The following is a 24,943-nucleotide window of genomic DNA, read 5'->3' on the forward strand; positions in this document are numbered from 1 at the left end:
GTGGATTGGCCATGATAAATTGTCCCTTAGCGTCCAAAAATGTGTAGGTTAGGTGGATTGGCCATTCTAACTTGCCCCTTAGTGTCCAACAATGTGTAGATCAGGTGGATTGGCCATGCTAAATTGCCCCTTAAGTATCCAAGATGTGCAGTTAAGGGGATTAGCAGAATTAAATACGTGAGGTTATGAGAATAGTGCCAGGATAAGATGCTCTTTCAGCAAGTCGGTGCAGACACAATGGGCTGAAAAGCCTCCTTCCGTACTGAATTCTATTATTTAGTCCCCATCCCACTCTCCCCACACCTCTTTTACTTTTAATTTATCGGTAATTTGTTTAAGTAAAAGAACATATACAGAGGATGAGTACACCATCATTCCAGGGAATGACATTTTAGATTGATTTTGTACATTTCCTTTTTTTCGTGTTACACTGCCCAGGGGCTGTTAACCCCACTCCTACCGATTATTGTCCTTGATTTATCAGAAGAGAATAAAGAGCGACTGATGGGTCACTGGGTCAGTAGGAGAGTACATATAAAGGGAAACTACTGTGACATTAGATTGGTAAGAGAGTACATATAAAGGGAAACTGCTGTGACATCCTTGATACCCAAGGAGACACATGTAATGCTGCATTCTGTGAATAAAACTATTATCAAAAGTACGTGTCTAATTTGATATTTTACCCATAACAGGGATGAGGGAAGCAAGGAAGAATATCTCTTCATGAATTGAGGAATTTGCAGTGAAATTAACAGCACTGGTCTGACAGGGTTAAAACTTCAGGCTGAACGCTTGCTTACCTTAAACAAAATCTGGTGAAATCCAAGTCTTTTCCCCTTCTCCTACCAAGGTCGGAGGAGTCACATTCCTGATCCTAGGGTCACCACCAGGGAGGTCGACGTCCCCAGTGTGTCCGTGCTCCTGGGGCAATGCACATACACATATCAATCAGCATGGTGCCCTTGTCTTCTCAGAGCACGGGTTCAGAGAGGCCAGCCTGCCCCTCAGATCCACTGTTGTAAATTCTTCTGCCTATAAGATACCTAGGGCCAGATTTGTGGAGGATATTTGCACGTGTGTGGTGCTTGTGCATGCCTATGTATATGTGTGCAGTACGCATACATGTGAGTGCATGCATAAAAGTAAAGTTTATTTATTAGTCACATTAATACAGCAATGAAGTTACTGTGAAATTCCCCTAGTCGTCACACTCCGGCGCCTGTTCAGGTCAATGCACCTAACCACGTGCGTGTGCATGACTGTGTGCTAGCATAGAATCCCTACAGTACAGGAGGCCGTTCGGTCCATTGAGTCTGCACCAACAACAATCCCACCCAGACCCTATCCCTGCAGTCCCACATATTTACTCTGCTAATCCCTCTAACCTACGCATCCTGAGACACTAAGGAGCAATTTAGCACTGCCAATCAACCTAACCCGCATGTCTTTTGGACTGTGGGAGGAAACCGGAGCACCTGGAGGAAACCCATGCAGACACAGGGAGAATGTGCATACTCTGCACAGACAGTGACCAAGGCCGGAATCGAACACAGGTCCCTGGCACTGTGAGGCAGCAGTGCTAACCACTGTGCTGCCAACTGCGGGCATGCCCTGCATGCATGTGCCTGTGCCCTGTGTGCATGTGAACAGACCAAAAATAAAGCAGGAGAATAAATCATCTCTTTTGAGTTGTGCAGTCTTTAGCTTTTTCTGTTGTGGCATCTTTCCCCCTGTCCTAAAATAAGTTGCATTCCTGTTGCATCGTTCATGACCCCAGCATATTCCGGAGTTCTTTGAAAGGAAATTGTTTAAGTAAATGAAGGTGAAAAGATGACAGAAATATGGGAAAGGACAGGGGAGAGATTGACTGAGTCAACTTATATGGTTCTCCAACAGCCAATTTAAGTACTTTTTAAACTGCAATCACTCTGCGACTAACTGATTTTATCATGCATCTGGGGAATTCAGTCGCCGAGAGTTTCACTTTTGCATGGCCAGTACTTCCTCTGAGTTTAATTTTCGCGCAGAACAATGTTGTGTTTGGGTTCAGAATTGTTTGCCCTCGCTTAGCTCGAACTGGCATTCCCGCTGAAACAGTATCTGACTCGATATCCTCCATCTGATACTCGTGACTTTTGACCCTTTTGAGGGGTAAGAGAGGGGTTAAAGGTTTTGTTGCCTAACAACCATTGCTCATGTAGAGCAGGAAGTCAGTCCCATGTCTTGATATTGTTTGATATGTAGTTGCTGGTGTTGCACTGGGGTAGGACTAAATAGTCTCACAGCACTGAAAGCAGTGCTCCGAAAGCTCATGCTACCAAATAAACCTGTTGGATTTTAACCTAGTGTTGTCACTCGGTATTGTTTAACACTGAGCCACTGTGTAATGGTAGAATTTCAGTAAATAATACTATGTGGACTGCTCATTCACTTTCACTTAATGGTTCCTTCAACATGGCTTCATGGTCACATTTACATCTCCATCAGAACTCCTCATTACTTCTCTCTGTCTCTACACAAAATTCCAGCTCTTTCCTGCATCTTTGAGTCGTAGAAGCCCTACAGTGCAGAAGGTGGCCATTCGGCTCATTGAGCAGTTTTGGGCCCCATATCTAAGCAAGGATGTGCTGGCCTTGGAAAGGGTCCAGAGGAGGTTCACAAGAATGATCCCTGGAATGAAGAGCCTGTCGTATGAGGAACGATTGAGGACACTGTGTCTGTACTCGTTGGAGTTCGAAAGATGAGGGGGGATCTTATTGATACTTAGAGGATACTGCAAGCCTTGGATTGGGTGGACATGGAGGATGTTCCCACCAGTAGGAAAAACTAGAACCAGAGGGCACAACGTTCCTTCATCTAAATCATTGATGTATAAAATGAAAAGTTGTGGTCCCAACATTGACCTCTGCAGAACTCCGTTAGTCAGTGGCTGCCATCCTGAAAAGGACATTTTTATTCCCCACTCTCTGCCTTCTGCCAGTCACAGCCAAACTTCTATCCATTATAGTATCTTGCCTTTAACACCAAGGGTCTAATCTCACTCCACAGCCTCTTGTGCACCTTGTCAAAATCCTTCTGGAAATCCAAGTAGATAACATCCATTGGCTCTCCTTTGTCTAAGCTGCTCCTTACCTCCTCAAAAGATTCTAACAGATTTGTCAGGCCTGACTTCCCCTTGATGAAACCATGCCGACTTTGCCCTATTTCACAACGTACTTCCAAGTATTCCAAAATCTCATCCTTAATAATGGACTCCAAAATCCTACCAACAACCGAGGTCAGGCTAACCGGCCTGCAATTTCCTGTCTTTTGCCTCCCGCCTCCTTCTTAAACAAGGCTGTTGCATTAGCAATTTTCCAGCCCTCAGGGACCCTCCCTGACTCTGGTGATTCCAGAAGGATTACCACCAATGCCTATCTCCTTCGGAACTCTGGGGTGTAGTCCATCTGACCTACACACCCTAAAGTTTATTATTAGTGTCACAAGTTCAGTTTCAGGTCATTGATAACCCGCCCCAGGATGTTGATGGTGGGGGAGGGGGGGAGAAATCAGCGATAGTAATGCCACTGAACGTCAAGATATGTATATGGCAGCACAGTAGGTTAGAACTGCTGCCTCACAGCGCTAGGGACCCGAGTTCAATTCTCGGCTTGTGTGGCTGACTGTGCGGAGTTTGCACGTTCTCCACATGTCTACACGGGTTTCCTCCGGGTGCTCCAGTTTCTTCCCACAGTCTGAAAGACATGGTTAAGTGCATTGACCATGCTAAATTCTCCCTCAGTGTACCCAAACAGGCACCGGAGTGTGGCGACTAGGCAATTTTCACAGTAACTTCATTGCAGTGTTAATCTAAGCCAACTTGCTGCACCAATTAAAAAACCAACTAGATTCTGTCTTGTTGGAAACGGTCATTGCCTGGCACTTGTGTGACATGAATGTTACTGCATTTGGATATGGAGTGCTTTGGTATCTAAGTCATTGCGAATGGTGAACATTGTGCAGTCACCAGTGTATATCCTACTTCTGATCTTATGATGGAAGGAAGGTCATTGATGAACCAGCAGAAGATGGTTGGGCCTGGGACGCCATCCTGAGGGACTCCTACAGCGATGTCCTGGGACTGAGATGGCTGACCTCCAGCAACCACAACCATCTTCCACCATACCGGGTGTGATTCCAACTAACGAAGAGTTTCCAATTCAGTGGATTCTAGTTTGGTTAGAACTTCTCAAGCCAGGCTCAGTCATAAGCTGCCTCAAAGTCAATGGCATTCGCTCTCACCTCATCTCTGGAGTTCACCTCTTTTGTCCATGTTTGGACCAAGGTTGTAATGAAGTCAAAAGCTGAGCGACCCTGGCAGAACACAAACTGGGCATCAGTGAGCAGGTGATTGCTGAGTAAGTGCTGCTTGATGGCACTGTTGATGACCCTTTCCATCATCTTACTGATGGCCTGTAGTTGGTCAGGTTCGATTTGTCCTGTACAGGGCACACCTGGGCAATTTTCCCAGCTGTATTGGAGCTGTATTGGAACCAATTGGTTAGGGACACAGCTAGTTCTGGAGCGTAGACCTTCACCAGTAAAGCTGTGCATTTGCTAGAGCACATAGCAATTCACCAAAGATCCTTAGCTACCTCCTTCCAAACCCACAACCACTTCCATCTAGGACAAGGGCAGATGCATGGAAACACCACCACCTGCAAGTTCCCCTTCAAGCCACTCACCATCCTGACTTGGAAATATATCGCCATTCCCTCGCCGTCGCTGGGTCAAAATCCGGAAATTCCCTCCTTAATGGCATCTTGGGTGAACCCACAGCACATGGACTGCAGCGATTCAAGAAGGCAGCTCATCACCACCTTCTCAATGGCAACTAGGGATGGGCAATAAATGCTGGCCAGCCAGCGACACCCATGTCCCATGAACATAAAAAATGTGTTGTCAACTGTTTCTTGATACTATGTGGACTGAACAAACAGGATTTGGTATCCATAATGTGAGGGAACTCCGGAGGGGGGGGGGGGGCTGGATTGATCAATCATTATTCACTTGTAATTATATAGTTGCAAATATTGTTCAGCGTCATCTTTGGACTGGTGTCCCAGCATTTCCCATTGAGGATGGGGATATTTGTGGAGCCACCACCTCTTCCTCCAGTCCAGTACCATTCTTGACTGGATATGGCAGGATTACAGAGCTCTGATGTGTTCTGTTGGTTGTAGGATCGCTTAGCTCTGTCACGTTGCTTCTGCTGTTTGGCACACAAGTAGTCCTGTGTTGTAGCTTCGCCTGATCGACATCTCATCTTGGGGTATGTCAGTACCTGCTTCTGCGCTCTTCATTGAGCCAGGGTCAAACTCTTGGCTGGATGGTAATATGACCATAAGAAATAGGAACAGTAGACCACTCAACCCTTCGAGCCTGCTCTGCCATTTAATATTATGGCTGATAGAAACATACAAGATAGGAGCAGAAGGAGTCCATCTGGCCCTTCGAACCTGCTTCGCCAGCCATTACAATCGTGGCTGATCATCCAACTCAGTTGTGCTTTTTCCCCATAACCTTCGAGCCCATTCGCCCCAAGTGCTACATCCAGCCACCTCTTGAATACATTCAATGTTTTGGCATTAAATGTCTTGATCTAACACTCACTTTCCTGTCTTCCCTCCCTAACGCTTAATTCCCCCACTCATTAAAAACCTACCGATCTCAGCCTTGAGGATGTTAAAGGACTCAGACTCCACAGCTTCATGGGGTAAAGAATTCCAAAGATTCACCACTCAGAAATTCTTCCTTTAATCCAAGTTAAAATGGACTCCCCCTTATTCTGCAACCACGCCCTCTGGTCCCATCACTGGAAACATCCTCCCAACATTTACCCTGTCGAGCCCCCGGGAATCACAAGTCGTTTCAATTACATCACCTCCCGTTCTTCTGAACTCCAGGGAGGACAGGCCCAAACTGTGTAATCATTCCTCCCTCTCACTACCTCATAAAAGTCATGAGAAATATAGAGGGTTCCAAGATGACAGATTTTGACATAGAATCCTACGGTACAGAAGGAGGGCATTCGGCCCATCAAAACCGTGCCGACAACAATCCCACCCACACCTTATCCCCGTAACCCCGTGTATTTACCCTGCTAGTCCCCTTGACACTAAGGGGCAATTTAGCACAGTTAATCAGCCTGACCTGCACATCTTTGGGCTTTGGGAGAAAACTGAAGCATCCGGGAGGAAACCCACGCAGGCACAGAGTCCAGAGTCAGTGTTGAGGAGCTCCAAGGTGACGCCCAGATAAATGCACATTGCTGTACGTTGGAAGTTGGAAGCTCCCAATCTGATTAAACACTCCCGATTCTGGAGATCGGCAAGAGATTTGCAAAGTGCATGTCTCATCTCTTGAAGTATCTATCATTGGGTGAAAGTGCTCTGGGATGGGAGCTCCATCCATTTTGAGGCTTTTAATTCTGTGGCGGCCTCCTCCACTCTAACATTTACAACATAGATAAAATTGCTGCATCCAAACGACAGCGTCCAGGGACCGATACTAATCATCCCGTGAGCTCCTGTTCCAATATGCACCGCCTCAATGATTTGAATTAAATGTGGTAGTAAATAGCCAACAATGTGGGTAGCATGGCAGCAAGCATTGCTATCACATGGCACCAAGGACCCGGGTTCAATTCCAGCCTTGGATGAGTGTGTGTGTGTGTGGGGAGTTTGCACGTTCTCTCTGTGACTGTGTGGGCTTCCTCCCACAATCCAAAGATGTGCGGTTTAGGTGGATTGGCCATGTTAAATTGCCCCTTAGTGTCAGGGGGATTTGCAGGGTAAATATGTGGTGTTACGGGTATAGGGCCTGGGTGGGATTATTGTCAATGCAAACTTGATGGGTCAAATGGTCTCGTTCTGTATTGTAAGGATTCTATGATTCCATTTCCCAATAAGTTGCTTTACCGCCTTCTGGTCTCAGCACTGCGTTCAACAATTTCAGACCATGAACTCTCACTCTGTCTTCAAATACATCACCCCACCCATTCCCAGTCAATATCTTGTTCCCCTGTTTGCTTTCAGATAGTGCTGACCTTTACTCTGCTATCCACACCTACACGAGGCCAAATCTTTTGCTTCTTTACCAGTATCATTTAAGAACAGGAGGAGCAGAAGTCGGCAAATCCAGCCCTTTGGGCCTGCTCCGCCATTCAATCAGATCATGGCTCAATTCTCCCTGGTCTCAAATCCACCTCCCCACCTCTTCCCCTTATCCCTTTTTTAAAATCAGAAATATATCCATCTCCTTTTTGAAACCATTCAATGATTCAGGCTCCCCTGCGCTATGGGACAGCAAGTTCCACAAATTCACCCCCCTCTGCGAGTAGTAGTCCCTCCCATCTCAGTTTTAAATCTACCACCTCTCAACCTATACTTGCGACCTCTTGTTCTTGATTGCCCCACAAGAGGAAACATTTGGTTTACGTTTACTTTATCAATCCCTTTTAGAATTTTATATACCTCGATCAGATCCCCTCTCGTCCTTCTAAACTCCAGCGAGCACAAGCCCACACTGTTTAGTCTCTCCTCAAACATCAACCCTTTCATCCCCGGAATCAATCTGGTGAACCTCCTCTGAACTGCCTCCAATGCCACCATATCCTTCAAGTAAGGAGGCCAAAACTGGACACAATATCCAGATGTGGTCTCACCAACACCCTGTACAATTGCAACAACACTTCTCTACTCTAATAATCCAGTCCTTTTGCAAGAAATGCCAACATCTCATTTTTCTTTATTCTGTGCTACACCTGCATACCGACTTTCTGCAATTCGTGAACTTAGACACCCAGATCCCTCTGCCTGGAATCTGCTTTCCAATAATTTGCCTATTTTTTTTCTGCCAAAATGGATAAGCTTACACATATCCACATTGAACTCCATCTGCCAAATTCTGGCCCATTCTCCTAGCCTATCGATACCCATCTGTAGAATCTCTGTTTTCCTTAGTGCCTGCTTTCCCACCTAATCTCTGACGGTCATTAGACTGGCCCTACCTGTTCATCTTATTAACTTCTATTTTCTCCTCATATACTAACCTGATGCTTTGTTTCCCATTAACCGTTGTACTTGTAGTTTTACCCTTCCCCTCACTCCCTCCCCAGTTTAAAGTCCTTGTGACCATCCCATTTATCCTTTGCACTAGGACACCGGTCCCAGATCGGTTCAGGTGGAGACTGTCCCAACGGTAGATCCCTCCTGTTCCAATACTGATGCCAATGTCCATGAAATGGAATCCCCCCCCCTCGCACAAAACTCCTTTGTGACATATTTTGTCATCTCATTTCCCTTTCTTTTGCCCCAATACCAACAGTATAAAATCCACGACACTCCTACAGAACCCGCGACACTCCTACCTTTCTTCAGTTCTGAAGACTCACACCGGACTCGAAACGCTAGCTGTTTCCCCCTCCAGACGCTGCCAGATCTGTTGAGCTTTTCCAGTACTTTCTCCACTTGCACCTGCAGTATTTTGCTTCTGCAACACCGCTCGTCACTGTTGAGCTTTAAATAGCCATCAAGACATGCTGTGGAACAGTTTCTAACCGTAACGATGGCTATCGTCTCCTAACACTTTCTTCCATGAGCTACCGTTGTTGACAAGAGAGTCATCACGGGAACACCACAGGCCCCAAGTCCGCTCGAGGGGACACATCTGCTGGCATTCAGCTTAGAATTATCTGTGTCTCTGTTGCAGCATCCGCATATGATTGTGTGGTTTGGAGTCACAGTCGATGCAGTAGGGATCTTTCATTTGGGTGTCAGCTAAGTTACCATGTCTCTCCTCTCGAACCCCAAAGGTCGTCATTGGCCTGAAATGTTAGCTGGACTCCTTGCTCTCTTCACGGACCCTGCCTGACCCGCTGAGTAATTTTTTTTTGTCTGTATTATGGAAAGCACCTTCGCTGCACGTGCTTTCAAGAAAGAGGTTCACCACCAGGGCAACGGAGGATGGGCAGAAAAGGCCAACGATCAAAGTTCTACCCCATGCCAGACAAACCTGCTTCCACATCTCATTTGGATGCCATCTTTTATCACTAGTTCCATCATACAACAATTCAACTCCCAGTAAAAAGGGCTTTATTTTGTGGGGATTTAGAATTTAAATATAAAAAAAAACATTCTTCTGTTAAACCATGATTATCACCAGCTACAGTAATTACAGATTATTACAACAGGACGGGAGGAGGAAACAGGCAGTACAATCACAGGAATCGAGAGACACAACACACACTGGTAAATCAGATCACACAATGGAAACCTCCCCAGATGCTTACTGTTACTTGCAAGGGTGTAGTAGTTTTATCTTTTTTTTAAAAAAAAGTTGCATTTTATACACACGAGATGATCAAACAAAAAAGGCGGAAACCAGTCAGTCATTACAACTACAGCATTTGATTAAGACCCACCCCTCTCACAGCTCTGGCCAAGGCTCACAAAGCATTCCACTGCCTACCAAGGATGAACCCGAAGTGCTCGCTGCGGAGGTGGGTGAGGAACCAAGAGGTCTCATCGGAAGCAATTTTTCACATGCACTGTCCTGAGCAAACTGCAGTCTCAGTCACAAAGGGCCACTGCCGTGAGTGGCCAGCTCAGCACACCTTGTGTGGTTCATTAACAGCGAGGGTAACGGGGCTCACTATCTATCCTCCAGTACAGACTCCTGCCATACTGTGCTGGCCGAACACGGGGGGGCGGGGGGGGAACGCCTTTCATCCCTCCCCGCACAAAAGTAATGCAGTCGTGGAGGTGAAAACACCCTCTTCACCCTCGATGGTACACCACTGCGCTTATCCTTTTACTGAAGACAGTTCACAGTCATCAAAACACAGCCCCGCATCGGCTGAGAATCTATCCTCCTTTCTCCCACCGCGTGGCTGTTGCTCTTATGGGATTTGGGTGGGGGAGAGGGGAGGTCACCAAGTGGAAGACAAGCCATCCCACTCTGTCCTTCAGACGGCGGGGATTCACCGAGGCCATTCGACCAAGGGAAGCATCGCTGCCAGGTCTGTCACCTGCTCATTCAGTCCACACATGTTCTCAGAAGTAGTCGCCACACAGCAAGCAGGAGAGCGGAGCCTCCGCCCTTCCTTTCCTTAATCTAGGTGGGGGGTGGAGCAGATAAGAGCGCCACGGTCAAGTGAGACATCCCTCTCCCAAATCAACCCCCCACACAAAACTGTTAGCAGATAATTGGGCACACACCAGGTTTAGTGTCCCAGCCTGGCTAACCTGTGCCTTAACCAATTGAGGAGCTGGCATTATGTGGTAGAGGTCTTGGTAAGACAAGTGATTCGAGAAAGCTCCCACCAATCGACCCTACAACCAAACACAACCTCGGGACGCATCCGCTACCCTGGCAGTTCAACCTGTGGTGGGTCGGTTTATTTTTTCTCTCTCTTCTTAAAACATCAATCTGTGAGGGACCAGAGTTATACTGCGTAGTGTGAATCTGCAAGATGCTAGGGCAGCAGTTCCTGGAAACAATACACACTGCTCACCCCAACACGCACCCCTTTCCCCAATTTTGAAAGCAGTACTCAAATCTTCACTGCTGTCCATGGCACAGTGATACAGTGATTGGGTAGTGTACAAACACAAGGGGGAGGTGGGATGGAATGGGGAGAAGAAAAGTCACATTAAAACATCATAGACGCCTCTTGTTGCATTTCTCCAACTGGAACGGGAAGGGACGCAGCACAACGGATAAACACGTACACAAACGCACATATACAAAAAAAGTGGTTGTCCAGAGTCCAATGAACGTGAAGTGATTAATCCAAAAAAATACCAGTGTCAACAACCGGGTGTTCAGTTACCCCTGTAGCACCTCAAAGTCCACGACGTGGGCACCAAAGCAACTGAAGTTCGAAACATGTTGAAATCTCAAAAGAATTAAAAACTGCCGCAAGTTGGCAGCCAGTGCCCCCCCGTCCTCCACTGAAGACCCAGCATCTATTGCCAAAGTTGCCCATAGGCGGTGGAGGATTGCGGCAAATGCCCCACTACTGTCAATCTGTCCTGGGAATCCTCCAAGCAGGCAAATTAATCCCATTGTCTTTTGTGTGTGTTTTTTTTTGGTTGGCAGAAACATCTTGGCCCATCTGCGGATTGTGGGGAGGGGTGGGGGGGGCGGGAAGAACAGGGCTGCAGACGGCTTCCACTTTTCGACACACCGACCCAAATGGCGCCGGGGCTCACGGGTCCCTTTCCTTCTTCACCTTGATGTCACCTGCCAGGATGGTAGTGATCTCCCCTTGCATGAACGCCCAGGGCACGTTGGAGCCAATGAGCGGGCACTTCTCGCCGCTGGGACAGTACACCTCGCCGCTGGCCCCCTGTGACTTGATGCTCTCCCGCGAGCAGGGGAAGCAGAACTTGTGGCCGGGCACCGAGGGGCACTGGACAAAGTGGGTGTCCTCCAAGCGCTGGTGGCAGATGGTGCAGCAGAGCGGGCTGTTGGAGGAGTCGGGGGCGCCGGGGGGCTCGGAGCCCTGGCCCGCCTCCACTGAGGAGGGGCCGCCGGGGTCCCCGTTGCGAGAGGCCAGGCGCCGCTGCCCACTCTGGCCGGGTGGCGTGGTGGAGTGGACGGCCTGGCCAGCTTCCTTGGGACCCAGGGAGTCGGCGGCAGCTGAGTGCCCGATTTGGACCGGTCCGCCTTCAGGCGCCAGGTGGGAGCTGCCGACTGCGGAGGGCCAAGGCTGGCTGTCACCGGGCGCCGCCTTTCCCGCGTCGGGTTCCCGCTCCGGTGAGGCTTTGCGGCGCCGGGTGGCGGGACGGGACGCCCGGGGTCCCGAGCAGCTGCCCCCCGGCTCTGAGTGGGGTTCGGGCAGCAGTTCAGCCGGCACGGCCTCTTTGAAGAGGCGGGCGGCCTCCGTCAGGAGCTGGGCCAGGGGTCTCCAGTCGCCCAGGCCGGGCCTCCTCTCGTACTCCAGGCACTCCAGGCCCGGAGGGTTGCCCCCGGCTGCCGCCGCCTCCTTGGCGCTGTCTGCCAGCATGTGGCGGCAGGCCTCGGTCACCCCCGAGTGAACGGCGCCCGAGCCGCTGGGGTACTCGATGAAGACGCGCAGCTCCAGGGCGCGGTCGGGGGGCCGCTCAGCTGCGTCGAAGGCCAGCACCCGGGCCAGCAGCGAGGGCTCGGCCCGCAGCCGGAGGGGGAAAGGCGCGCAGTCGGCCAAGCCCAGCAGCGAGTCCCGCACGGCTGCCGGCCGGCCCTGCCACTCCTCGGCGCGGTGCCGCAGAGCCCGGGTCAGCTCGGCCAGGGGAGCCTCGGGGGCTGCGGCAGCTGCAGCTGCAGCAGCGGCCGCCGCCGCCGCCTTCTCCCGCAAGGCCCGCTCCAGCTCCGGCCGTCGCCCTAACTCGAGCCCCGGGCCCGGGCGGGCGGTTAGGCCCAACGGCGGGCGGCGCGGCGCGGCGGGAGGATCGGGCGGGAAGTCCGCCAGGAGGAGGCGGTGCTGTTGCTGCTGCTGCTGCTGCTGAGGAGGAGGAGGAGGCGGGAGGGGAGTGCGGGGCCGGGCCTGAGCCTGGGCCTGGCTCACTGCCACCGCCGCCTGGCCCGGCGCCGGCAGCCCGTGGGCCCGCTTGAGGTGGCGGGTCTGCTCGATCACCAGCTCGATGCGGTCCGCCCCCTCGTAGTTGACGCAGCCCCGGCACACGGCCTGCGAGAAGTCCCAGATCATGGCCCACGGCATGCGCGGCAGGTCGCACAGGTAGCACGAGTGGCGGCGCGACGAGGCGGCAGCGGCCGAGGCCGCGGGCGGAGGGGCCGAGCCCATTCTGGCGCTCAGGGACAATGGAGCGGGCGCGCAGGCTGCACGGGGGGAAACTAGGCCTCACGCCCCCCACTGCGCCTGCGCCAGCCCCAGCGCCGGCCGGCCCCCGGGCTCTGACGTCACCGCGCCGGATGCAGGAACTCCCGCGGCCTGCTGGGATTTGTAGTCTTAGAGCTGACTGGAGTGCAGTCCTCCAGCCCATTGACACAACTCGCATTGGGGAAGGACCCAGGCAACAACAACAACAACTTGCATTGGGAAACGACCCAGGCAACAACAACAACTTGCATTCGGGAAGGACCCAGGCGGCAACAACAACTTGCATTCGGGAAGGACCCAGGCAACAACAACAACTTGCATTGGGGAAGGACCCAGGCGGCAACAACAACTTGCATTCGGGAAGGACCCAGGCAACAACAACAACTTGCATTGGGGAAGGACCCAGGCAACAACAACAACTTGCATTGGGGAAGGACCCAGGCAACAACAACATCTTGTACTGGGAAAGGACCCAGGCAACAACAACAACTTGCATTGGGGAAGGACCCAGGCAACAACAACAACTTGCATTGGGGAAGGACCCAGGCAACAACAACAACTTGCATTGGGGAAGGACCCATCAACAACAACTTACATTGGGGAAGGACCCAGTCAACAACAACAACTTGCATTGGGGAAGGACCCAGGCAATAATAATAGATTTTCACAGTAACTTCATTGCACTGTTAATTTAAGCTGATTTGTGACAAATAATTAAACTTTAAAAACAACTTGCATTGGGAAAGGACCCAGGCAACAACAACTGATTTTCACAGTAACGTCATTGCAGTGTTAATTTAAGCTTATTTGTAACACAAATAATTAAACTTTACAAACAACAACAACTTGCATTGGAAAAGGAACTAGTCAACAACAACAACTTGCATTTGGGAAGGACCCGGTCGACAACAACTTGCATCGGGAAGTGAACCCAACAAGGGCAGCAGCAGGGTGGCACAGTGGTTAGCGCTGCTGCCTCCCAGCACCAGGGAGCCAGGCTCGATTCCCAGCTTGGATCACTGTCTGTGCGGAGGCTGTATGTTCTCTTGGTCCAGTAGAGGGCGGCAGCACAGTGATGCTGATTGGCTGCTGTGGGGAAGATTTGCATAGTTGCAGTCACTGTTACCAGAAGGTGGATCTTCAAATTGCGGGTCCCCAGCAGTGGTATTTGGTATTATTAACAGCCACATGTGAGACACTGGAAGGTTAGAGTGTGGGTAATGTTGTGGGTTTGTTTGAGAAGGGCTGCACGAAGAAGTCTGCGGAGGACGGGGAAGTGAGCTTCAGATCTGTGGTGGGTAAATTATGAGAATATATCTACAGGCGTTCAGAGACGGTAAGAAGTGTCACAACACCAGGTCAAAATCCAACAGGTTTATTTGGCGGCATGAGTTTTTGGAGTGTTGCCCCTTAGGGAGGTAGTGGCATAGTGCTATTGTCACACCGATCTGGAAATCCAGAGAGCTAGGATAATCTTGTGGGGACCTGGGTTCAAATCCCGCCACAGCAGCTGGGGAATCTGAATTTGATTTTAAAAAATCTGGAATTAAGAATTTCCTTAAAAGAGGAGAACAACAACTTGCATTGGGAAAGGACCCAGTCATCAACAACAACAACAACTTGCATTGGGAAAGGACCCAGTCAACAACAACTTGCATTGACATCAGGGAGGTGATAGCCCAGTGGTGTTATCGCTAGACTATTAATCCGGAAACTCAGCTAAAGTTCTGGGGACCTGGGTTCAAATCCTGCCATGGCAGGTGGTGGAATTTGAATTCAATAAAAAAAATCTGGAATTAAGAATCTACTGATGACAATGAAACCATGGTCAGAAAAACCCATCTGGTTCACTAATATCCTTTAGGGAAGGAAATCTGCTGTCCTTACCCGGTCTGGCCTACATGTGACCCCAATGTGGTTGACTCTCAACTGCCCTTGAAAATGGCTGAGCGAGACACTCAGTTGCATCGTTTGCTACACGTTCTCACGGACTGCAGCATTTCAAGAAGGCCAGTCCCACAAGTTAATAAAAAAAAGTGCAAACCACCCAATCAACAACAACACCTTTCATTGGTGAGTGATTGTCAGTGATGCTCAGGGTGAGGCCGTGGGTGTCCGTCACAGTGGTGGAAGAGTGCATCTTTCTTTATTCAATCGTGGGAGATGGCCTCGCTGGCTGGCCAGAGTTTATTGCCCATCCCTAGCTACCCTTGAGAAGGTGGTGGTGAGCTGCCTCCCTGAGTCCTGGTTGGGACTGTGGGGTTGAGCCACAATGCCATTAGGGAGGGAATTCCAGGATTTTGACCCAGAGACTGCGAAGGAACGGCGACATATTTCCCAGTCAGGATGGTGAGTGATTTGGAGGTGAAACTTGCAGGGGATGGGGTTCCCATGTATCTGTTGCCCCTTGTCCTTCTAGATGGAAGTGGTGGTGAGTTTGGAAGATGCTGTCTAAGGATCTTTGAGTTGCTGCAGTGCATCTTGTAGATGGTACACACTGCTGCGACTGAGCGTCAGTGATGGAGGGAGTGAATGTTTGTGGATGGGGTGCCAATTAAGCGGGGCTGCTTTGTCCTGGGTGGTGTTGGGGGTTCTGCAGGTGAGGTGCCCCAATAAACTGGGGAAAATCCAGTCACACCATCTCTTAAAGGTGAGGCAGTGGCCAAATAAGGATTCTCCCACGCTCCTGCCAGTGGGTTCAATGACAGTGGGGGTAAAGAATTTGGCCCATAAATCTGGTTTTTATATTGGTGTAGATTTCCCGTGGTATCTTCCATCAGTGCTGGCGGATCAGGAACTCACTGGAAGCTAGCAAGAAGCTCATTCCCTTTTCAATTTTTTTAAAAAGTTAATTTATTAGTGTCACAAGTAGGCTTACATTAACACTGCAATAAAGTTACTGTGAAAATCCCCTCGTCGCCACACTCCTGTTCAGGTACACTGAGGGAGAATTTAGCACGGCCAATGCACCCTAACCAGCACGTCTTTCAGTCTGTGGGAGGAAACCGGAGCACCCGGAGGAAACCCATGCAGACATGGGGAGAACGTGCAGACTCCACACAGACAGTGACCCGAGGCTGGAATCAAACCTGGGTCCCTGGCACTGTGAGGCAGCAGTGCTAAACACTTGCCACTCACAGAAGTGTTGTAAATATTGGATCTGGTTTCATCACTCAACAACTGGCTCTCCGGATAATAAGATGCTCAGGATGCAGAGCAAATAATTATCCACAGAGATAGGAAGGAGAGGGTGGGGATGGGTGTGGTGTCAATGATTGGGACAGGGATGAGCCCCCCGCCCCAAACCCCACCCACAGCTGTAGTGCCACAGGGTCCAGGGTCACTGGAGGTCTCCACCTCAAATGTAACTCCAGCCTTTTCGCCTCCCACCCCCATGTTGTTCCAGATAAGGCGCTGGTGTGTTCTCCCAGTGGCATCGCGGAGAATCACACACCGATGGGTGAACAGCTTTTGATTGGATTTATTATTGTCACGTGTATTAACATACAGCGAAAAGTATTGTCTCTTGTGCGCTACAGACAAAACATACCGTTCATAGAGTAAGAAGTCTCGCAACACCAGGTTAAAGTCCGACAGGTTTATTTGGAGTCACGAGCTTTCGGAGCGCTTCATCAGATGAGAGGAAAGGTAGGTTTCACATGTATATAGACACAAACTCAATTGCTAGATAATGGTTGGAATGCAAGTCTTTACAGGCACAGATGGTGCGAGTGGTGAGAGGGATAAATACAGGTTAAAGATGTGTGAACTGTTTCAAGCCAGGACAGTTAGTCGGATTTCATACAATACATAGGGTTAAAGAAAAGGAGAGAGTGCAGAATGTAGTGGTACAGTCATAGCTAGAGAAAGATCGACTTAATGCAAGGTAGGTCCATTTGAAAGTCTGATGGCAGCAGGGAAGAAGATGTTCTTGAGTCAATAAGATTCATTTTTCCTTCACTCTATTTCAGAACCATTACAACAAAATTATTATTCAAGGTGCATTTTTTTCACAAAATCTGATGGTTTTATTCTATCAGTATTCAACTTATCAGAAGCTAACCCTTAAAGATCCATTGATCTGTACAGAAAAGAGCTATACACACATGAAACCCACACAGTCTGTGGCTCTCGAAATAATAATTTTGAATTAAGTGATTAATGTAAAACTCAGGGGGAAACGGAATGGTAAGTATGAGCTACAAGGAGAGGTTGGAGAAACTTGGTTTGTTCTCAATGGGATGATGGAGGTTGAGGGGAGACCTGATAGAAGTCTACAAGATTATGAGAGGCACGGACAGACTGGATAGTCAGAAGCTTTTTCCCCAGGGTGGAAGAGTCAGTTCCTAGGGGGGTTATAGGGTTAAGGTGCGAGCGGCAAGGGTTAAAGGAGATGTACTAGGCGAGTACAGTGTACTTGCCACGTACATCTTCTTTAAACCTCAATGTACAAGTCCAGAGGTGTGCAGGTTAAGTGGATTGGCCATGCTAAACTGACCCTAGTGTCAGGAGGATTAGCAAAGTAAATATGTGGGGTTACGCGAATAGGGCCAGGGTGGGATTGTGATCAGTGCAGACTTAATGAGTCAAATGGCCTCCTTCTGCATGGTAGGGATTTATGATTCTAATTCTTTTACACAGAGGGTGGTGGGTGCCTGGAACTCGCTGCTGGGGGAGGTAGTGAAAGCGGATACGATAGTGACTTTTAAGAGGCGTCTGGACAAATACATGAATAGGATGGGGATGGAGGGATATGGTCCCCAGAAGAGTAGGGGGTTTTAGTTCAGTTGGGCAGCATGGTCAGTGCAGGCTTGGAGGGCCGAAGGGCCTGTTCATGTGCTGTAATTTTCTTTGGTCTTTGAAATCATGTGATGCAAATCAGTTTCACGCTAGCTTAATGTTGGCACGTGACCTCGGACTTTTGAATCATTTTCCCGATGGAAGAAAGTGGAAGAGAGAATGTCCGGGGTGCGTGGGGTCCTTAATTATGCTGGCTGCTTTGCCGAGGCAGTGGGAAGTGTAGACGGAGTCAATGGATGAGAGGCTGGTTTGTGTGATGAGTTGGGCTACATTCACGACCCTTTGTAGTGACTTGGGATGGTGGGCAGAGCAGGAGCTGTGATACATCCAGGAAAGGATCTGTAGAAATTGGCCACAGTCGTAGCTGACATGCCAAATTTCCTTAGTCTTCTGAGAAAGTAGAGGCGTTGGTGGGCTTTCTTAACTATAGTATGGGAGGGTCTAAGATTTCAGTTATGCCTTCAACCCACATCCCATTAGCGGAACGCAAATCGATTTCACGCTGGCCTCCAGCGGGTATCCCGACCCGACCTGGGGGTTGGGGGGTGGGGGGGGGGTCAGCACAGAAAGATCCCACTGAAGCTTCACTCCGGATGGTCCGGCACTGGGGGAGTGCTACATTTTCGGAGGTGCTGTCTTGCACATCGGGTGTCAGACCCTAACCCTAACCCCGTCTGCTCTCTTGGCTCACCCTCGTGCCAAAAAGGTAAACAAAATGAAACACCAGAATTCGTGCCATCCGAGAAAGAGGCAGAATGGCAGGAACTTGCCGCTGTCTAGCCTTTTGGGTATGGTCGCTGGGGTATTGCAATTCTGCAGTTGGCCAGCAGATGGTGGTGCTGTTCCACATACAGTCCAGCAAAGGTGACTGACTCTGGAACCAAGTAACCCAGATGACAAGGGTTCAAATCCCACAATCGCTTGAAATTGATGTTCGTAAAATATGGAAATAAAACGATGCTGTTAGTAAAAGTAAGAATAGGCCCATGGGAGTGAGTAAGTTAAGTATTTTTTGTGAAAAGGTCATGGAATCATAGAATCACTTGGGTGCAGAAGAGGCCATTTGGCCCATCTAGTCTGCACTGACTCTCTAACACAGTGTCTTATTCAGCCGTCTTCCCTCCCCCCACCCCTACCCAAACCCCACATATTTCCAATGGCCAATCCACCTAACCTGCACATCATGGGACATTAAGGGGCAATTTAGCCTGGCCAACCCACCTAACAGCACCAGACTGGGTAGATGCAGGGAGGATTTTCCTGATGGTGGGGGGAGCCCAGAACCAGGGGGTCACAGTCTGAGGATTCTGGGCAGGCTTGAAGGGCCGAATGGCCTCGTCCTGCTCCTATCTTCTAACCTGCGCATCTTGAACAAAGTGCCTGGGTAAATACATAGGGTTCTGGGGATGGGGCCAGGATGGGTGCATGGGCTGAATGGCCTCTTTCTGCACTGCAGGGATTTTATGACTCTTAACTGCCCCTCTGAAATGACCGAGAGAGAGAGACTCTCAGTTCAAGGGGCAATTAGGGAAGGTAACAAATGCTGGCCCACCCAGCGATGCCCACATCCCATGACAGAATAAAGAAATAATAAATCTTAATTTGGGTGCCATCATTGTCCCTTAGAGGTGGCTTGGGAGAACTCAATTGATGCCTTGTTGGAAAGAGACTGGCAAAATATGAAACCGCATACTTTGATTTGATTTATTATTGTCACATGTACTGGGAAATAGTGAAAAGTATTGTTTCTTGTGCGCTATACAGACAAAGCATACCGTTCATAGAGAAGGAAAGGAGAGAGTGCAGAATGTAGTGTTACAGTCATAGCTAGGGTGTAGAGAAAGATCAACTTAATGCAAGGTAGGTCCATTCAAAAGTCTGACAGCCCCAGAGAGAAAGCTGCACTTCAGTTGGTCGGTTTGTGACCTCAGACTTTTGTATTTTTTTCCCGACGGGAGAAGGTGGAAGAGAGAATGTCCGGGGTGCGTGAGGGTCCTTAATTTTACTGGCTGCTTTTACCCGAGGCAGCGGGAAGTGTAGACAGAGTCAATGGATGGGAGGCTGGTTTGCGTGATGGACATTCACGATCTTTTGTAGTTTCTTGCAATCTTGGGCAGAGCAGGAGCCCATACCAAGCTGTGACACAACCAGAAAGAATGCTTTCTATGGTGCAGCTGTAAAAGTTGCTGAGAGTCGTAGCTGACATGCCAAATGATCTTAGTGTTCTGAGAAAGTAGAGGCATTGGTGGGGCTTTCTTAACTATAGTGTCAGCATGGGGGGGGTCAGGTTGTTGGTGATCTGGACACCTAAAAACTTGAAGCTCTCGACCCTTTCTACTTCAACCCCGTTGATGTAGACAGGGGCATGTTCTCCTCTGAAGTAAATGACAATCTCCTTTGTTTTGTTGACATTGAGGGAGAGATTATTGTCGCCGCACCACCCTCTCCTTTCCTTCTCTATGCTTTGTCTGTATAGCGCGCGAGAAACAATACTTTTTAGTGTATGCTAATACATGCGACAATAATAAATCAAATATCCTGATTCCTCCCTTCCCCCCCATATCCCTTGATCCCTTTAGTCCCAAGAGCTGTATCTAATTTCTTCTTCAAATCACACAACACTTTGGCCTCAACTACTTTCTGTGGGAGTGAATTCCTCACATTCACCACCTTCTGGGTGAAGAAATTTCCCCTCATCTCAGTCCCTTATTCTCAAACTATGACTCCCACAGTACAGTGACACGGTGGTTAGCACTGCTGCCTCACATCACCAGGGACCCGGGTTCGATTCCGGCCTTGGGTCACTGTCTGTGTAGAGTTTGCACATTCTCCCCGTGTCTGTGTGGATTTCCTCCAGGTGCTCTGGTTTCCTCCAACTATCCAGGTTAGGTGTATTGACCATGCAAAATTGCCCCTTAGTATCCAAAGATGCGCAGGCTAGGTAGATTAGCCATGCTAAATTGCCCTGAGTGTCAGGGGGATTAGCTGGGTAACTATGTAGTGTTACGGGGATATTGGCCTGGGTAGGATTGTTGGCGGTGCAGACTAGATGGGCTGAATGGCCTCCTTCTGCACTGTAGTGATTCTACAGTTCTAGTTCTGGACTCCCCACCCCCACCTTCAGGAGCATCCTTTCCAAATCTACCCTGTCCAATCCCGTTGGAATTTTATAAATTTTGATGCAGACTTGATGGCCAAATAGCCCCCTTCTGCACTGTAGGATTCTATGAGATCCCCTCTCACCCCTCTAAACTCCAGCGAATATAATCCCAACTGAAGCAGATACCCTGTCAATATTCTGATTGTACTCGGAGCACCATACACCTGCATTGCCAGAAAGCGCTGTACATCTTCCAGTCCAATAGTCTCAACTAGTATTACATAACACAAGCAGCTACAGTATCGCTGAGCACCAGCAGAGGGTGGTGGCGAGCTATCCGAGGGTCTCTTGACTGGGAACTGCTGGGGGGACAAGGAGAGTTTACATTTAAATTGCTATTTCATCTCCATTTCTATCCCACCTTTAGCAAATTAGATGTGCAACAAATTAACAGGTTCCCTTATAACAATTCTGGTTCATTCATCTGTTTAAAAAAAAAATTGAATTTAAAGTTTGCGGGATTCGAACTCAAGTTCACCGGATGTTGAATTTCGAAGCCCTGTTTTATAAATGGTAGTTTGGAAGGCAAATGTAATGTTAGCATTAGAGAGGGCTAGAATACAAGAGCAGGGATGTATCCTGAGGCTGTGTAAGGCTCTGGTCAGACCCCATTTGGAGTATAGTGAGCAGTTTTGGGCCCCATATCTAAGGAAGGATGTGCCGGCCTTGGAAAGGGTCCAGAGGAGGTTCACAGGAATGATCCCCCAGAATGAAGAGCTTGATGTATGAGGAACGGTTGAGGACTCTGGGCCTGTACTCGTTGGGAGTTTAGAAGGATGAGGGGAGATTTCATTGAAACTTACAGGTGCCTGGATGGAATGGACGTGGGGAAGATGTTTCCGTGAGTCGGAGAGATTCAGATCCGAGGGCACAGCCTCAGAGTAAAGGGACAATCCTTTAGAACTGAAATGAGGAGGAATTTATTCACTGGTGAATCTGTGGAACCCGTTGCCACAGAGGAGACCAGGTCATTGAGTGTGTTTAAGACAGAGATAGATAGGTTCTTGGTTCGTAAGAGGGTCAAAGGTTATGGGGAAAAGGCAGGAGAATGGGCTTGAGAGACATATCAGCCATGATTGAATGGTGGAGCAGACACGATGGGCTGAATGGCCTAATTCTACAATAATATGGCACCAGAAACACACAGTTGGTTGGGGGTGGGGGTGTGGATGACACACAATGAATTGTTCCTGTGAACCAGTGTAGGCTTAGAATAGAATCCCTAAAGTACAGAAGGGGGCCACTCAGCCCATCGACTCTGCACCGACCAGAATCCCATCCAGACCCTATCCCCATAACTCCTTGCATTCACCCTAGCTAGTCCGCCTAACATGAAGGGGCAATTTAGCACGGCCAATGCACCTAACCTGCACATCTTTGGACTGTGGGAGGAAACCGGAGCACCCGGAGGAAACCCACGCAGTCACAAGGAGAACGTGTAAATTCTACCCAGACAGTGAGCCGAGACTGGGAATCGAACCCAGGTCCCTGGCGCTGTGAGGCGGCAGTGCTAACCCACTGTGATGGGCATGATGGGCCAAATGGCCTCCTTCTGCTCTGTATGAATTCTGTGAGATGTTGTCCTTTGCCGAATGGATGCCTTCCCCACGATGTTTATCCCTCAATCAACGCTCTTTTAAAACACTACCCGGTCATTTATCTCATTGCTGTTTGTGGGAGCTGCGCCTCTACATCATTACGGCCACTGAAATCTTGTGGCGCAGTGGGCTAAGCCTCCCTGTCTCTGAGCCAGAAGCTCCAGGTTCAAGTCCCACCTCAGGACTTGGTGTCCAAGGAAGGTGTGATCATAACACGGCCAAACAGTTTGAGTGTCAACCTGAAAAAATCCTTCCAAATGCGCCAATGGTAAGAGCAGGAGAGAGACTCCTGGTCACCCACCCTTGATACAGAGTGCCACCCCCTCAAGTTATAAGTGACAGACTAGCGACCTTTCCAGGATCAACACTGAGGCGAGAGGTGAGGCTCGGTGGTGGCACAGTGGTTAGCACCGCTGCCTCACCGCGCCAGGGACCTGGGTTCGATTCCCGGCTTGGGTCACTGTCTGTGTGGAGTTTGCACGTTCTCCCCGTGTCTGCGTGGGTTTCCTCCCATAATCCGAAAGGTGTGCTGGTTAGGGTGCATTGGCCGTGCTAAGTTTTCCCTCGGTGTACCCGAACAGTACCTGTTTGTGGCAACTAGGGTGTGTGGCAACTAGGGATTTCCACAGTAACTTCATTGCAGTGTTAATGTCAGCCTGCTTGTGACACTAATGAGTAAATAGCTGGTTGTATGAAGGGCTTCCTTATTGCAGCAGGAGTCAATACCTTCAGGAAAACACTTTTAGATGCATAAATGTATATACAACATACACATATGTCTATATATAAACACCCTCCCTGTTTACCATTGACCAGAAACTGAACTGGACCCATATAAATACTGTGGCTACCAGAGCAGGTCAGAGGCTGGGAATCCTGCGGTGAGTAACTCACCTCCTGACTCCCCCAAAGCCTGTCCACCATCTACAAGGCACAAGTCAGGATGGAATACTCCCCCTTGCCTGGTTGTGTGCAGCTCCACCATCCAGGATAAAGCAGCCCCACTTGATTAGAACCCCATCCGCCAACATCCACTCCCTCCTCCACCGACGCTCAGTAGCAGCCGTGTGTACCGTCTACAAGCAACTCACCAAGGCTCCTTAGGCAGCACCTTCCAAACCCACAAACTGCAGCAAGGGGCAGCAGATCCATGGGGAACGCCTGCAAGTTCCCCCTCCGAGCCACTCACCATCCTGACTTGGAAATCTATCGGCCGTTCCTTCACTGTCGCTGGGTCAAAAATCCCTCCCTAACAGCACTGTGGGTGTACCTACACCACAGGGGCTGCAGCGGGTGGCAGCTCACCCAGTACCTTCTCAAGGGGCAATGAGCCACTGACGCCCAAGCCTAGTAAATAAAGAAAATAAACAGAGACATTCAGTATTTAATAGGAGGATATCTGATTTATCGATATTGTCATTTATGTATTAAGAGAGGGAGTTTGTAAGCTTTGTATGGATTTTGTTCTTCATTGTATCTCGGAGGCTCTCTGTCTGTGTCTCTGTCTCTTTCCCTCTGATCTCTCTCCCCCTCGGCCTTTTTCTCTTTTTCTCATTCTCTCTCTCCTTCTCTCCCCCTCTGCATATCTCTCTCTCTCTCTCCCTCTGCCTCTCTCATTCTTTCTTTCCCTCTCTCTCTCTAGCCCTCTTCATCGCTCTCTCTGCATCTTTCTCTCTCTCTCTCTCTCTCATTCTGTCTCTCTCACTCTCTCTCTCTCCCTCTTTCTTTCTCTCTGTCCCTTTGCAACTCTCTCTCCCTCCCTCTGCATCTTTCTCGCTCCCTCTCTCTCGTTCTGTCTCTCTCACGCTCTCTCCCTCCCTCGCCTTTCTCTCATTCTTTGTTCTCTCTCTCTTTCTCTCTCTCATACACTCTCTCTCTCTCACCTGCTGTCTCTCTCTTTCGCTCTCTGTCCTGCTCTCGCTGTCTCCTGCTCTCTCTCTCTCTCTCTCTCTCCTTCTCTCTCCCCTGCGCTCTCTCTCTCCCCCCTGTGCTCTCTCTCTCCCCCCTGCGCTCTCTCTCTCCCCCCTGCGCTCTCTCTCTCCCCCCTGCGCTCTCTCTCTCCCCCCTGCGCTCTCTCTCTCCCCCCTGCGCTCTCTCTCTCCCCCCTGCGCTCTCTCTCTCCCCCCTGCGCTCTCTCTCTCCCCCCTGCGCTCTCTCTCTCCCCCCTGCGCTCTCTCTCTCCCCCCTGCGCTCTCTCTCTCCCCCCTGCGCTCTCTCTCTCCCCCCTGCGCTCTCTCTCTCCCCCCTGCGCTCTCTCTCTCCCCCCTGCGCTCTCTCTCTCCCCCCTGCGCTCTCTCTCTCCCCCCTGCGCTCTCTCTCTCCCCCCTGCGCTCTCTCTCTCCCCCCTGCGCTCTCTCTCTCCCCCCTGCGCTCTCTCTCTCCCCCCTGCGCTCTCTCTCTCCCCCCTGCGCTCTCTCTCTCCCCCCTGCGCTCTCTCTCTCCCCCCTGCGCTCTCTCTCTCCCCCCTGCGCTCTCTCTCTCCCCCCTGCGCTCTCTCTCTCCCCCCTGCGCTCTCTC

The 24,943-nt window shown here is 49.8% G+C and overlaps 2 protein-coding genes across 2 annotated transcripts in view; one reads left to right on the plus strand and one right to left on the minus strand.

Annotated features, from left to right (window-relative positions):
* Positions 1-9,120: 9,120 nt before the first annotated feature.
* On the minus strand, positions 9,121-14,376 carry LOC145362216 (interferon regulatory factor 2-binding protein 1-like). The gene has a single exon (XM_080218279.1). The coding sequence runs from the start codon at positions 12,830-12,832 to the stop codon at positions 11,255-11,257; it is 1,578 nt and encodes a 525-aa protein (XP_080074405.1). The 5' UTR covers positions 12,833-14,376; the 3' UTR covers positions 9,121-11,254.
* Positions 14,377-16,446: 2,070 nt separating this feature from the next.
* LOC145362212 (RNA-binding protein Nova-1-like) overlaps positions 16,447-24,943 on the plus strand; it is a 148,353-nt gene continuing 139,856 nt past the window's right edge. Inside the window, exon 1 of the mRNA XM_080218278.1 lies at positions 16,447-16,516. The gene's annotated coding sequence lies outside the window, so the exon portion shown is untranslated. The remainder of the gene's footprint in view (positions 16,517-24,943) is intronic.

This window comes from Carcharhinus amblyrhynchos, unplaced genomic scaffold, assembly GCF_965287045.1.
Source record: "Carcharhinus amblyrhynchos unplaced genomic scaffold, sCarAmb.v2.hapA scaffold_37, whole genome shotgun sequence".
NCBI classification, from domain to species: domain Eukaryota; kingdom Metazoa; phylum Chordata; class Chondrichthyes; order Carcharhiniformes; family Carcharhinidae; genus Carcharhinus; species Carcharhinus amblyrhynchos.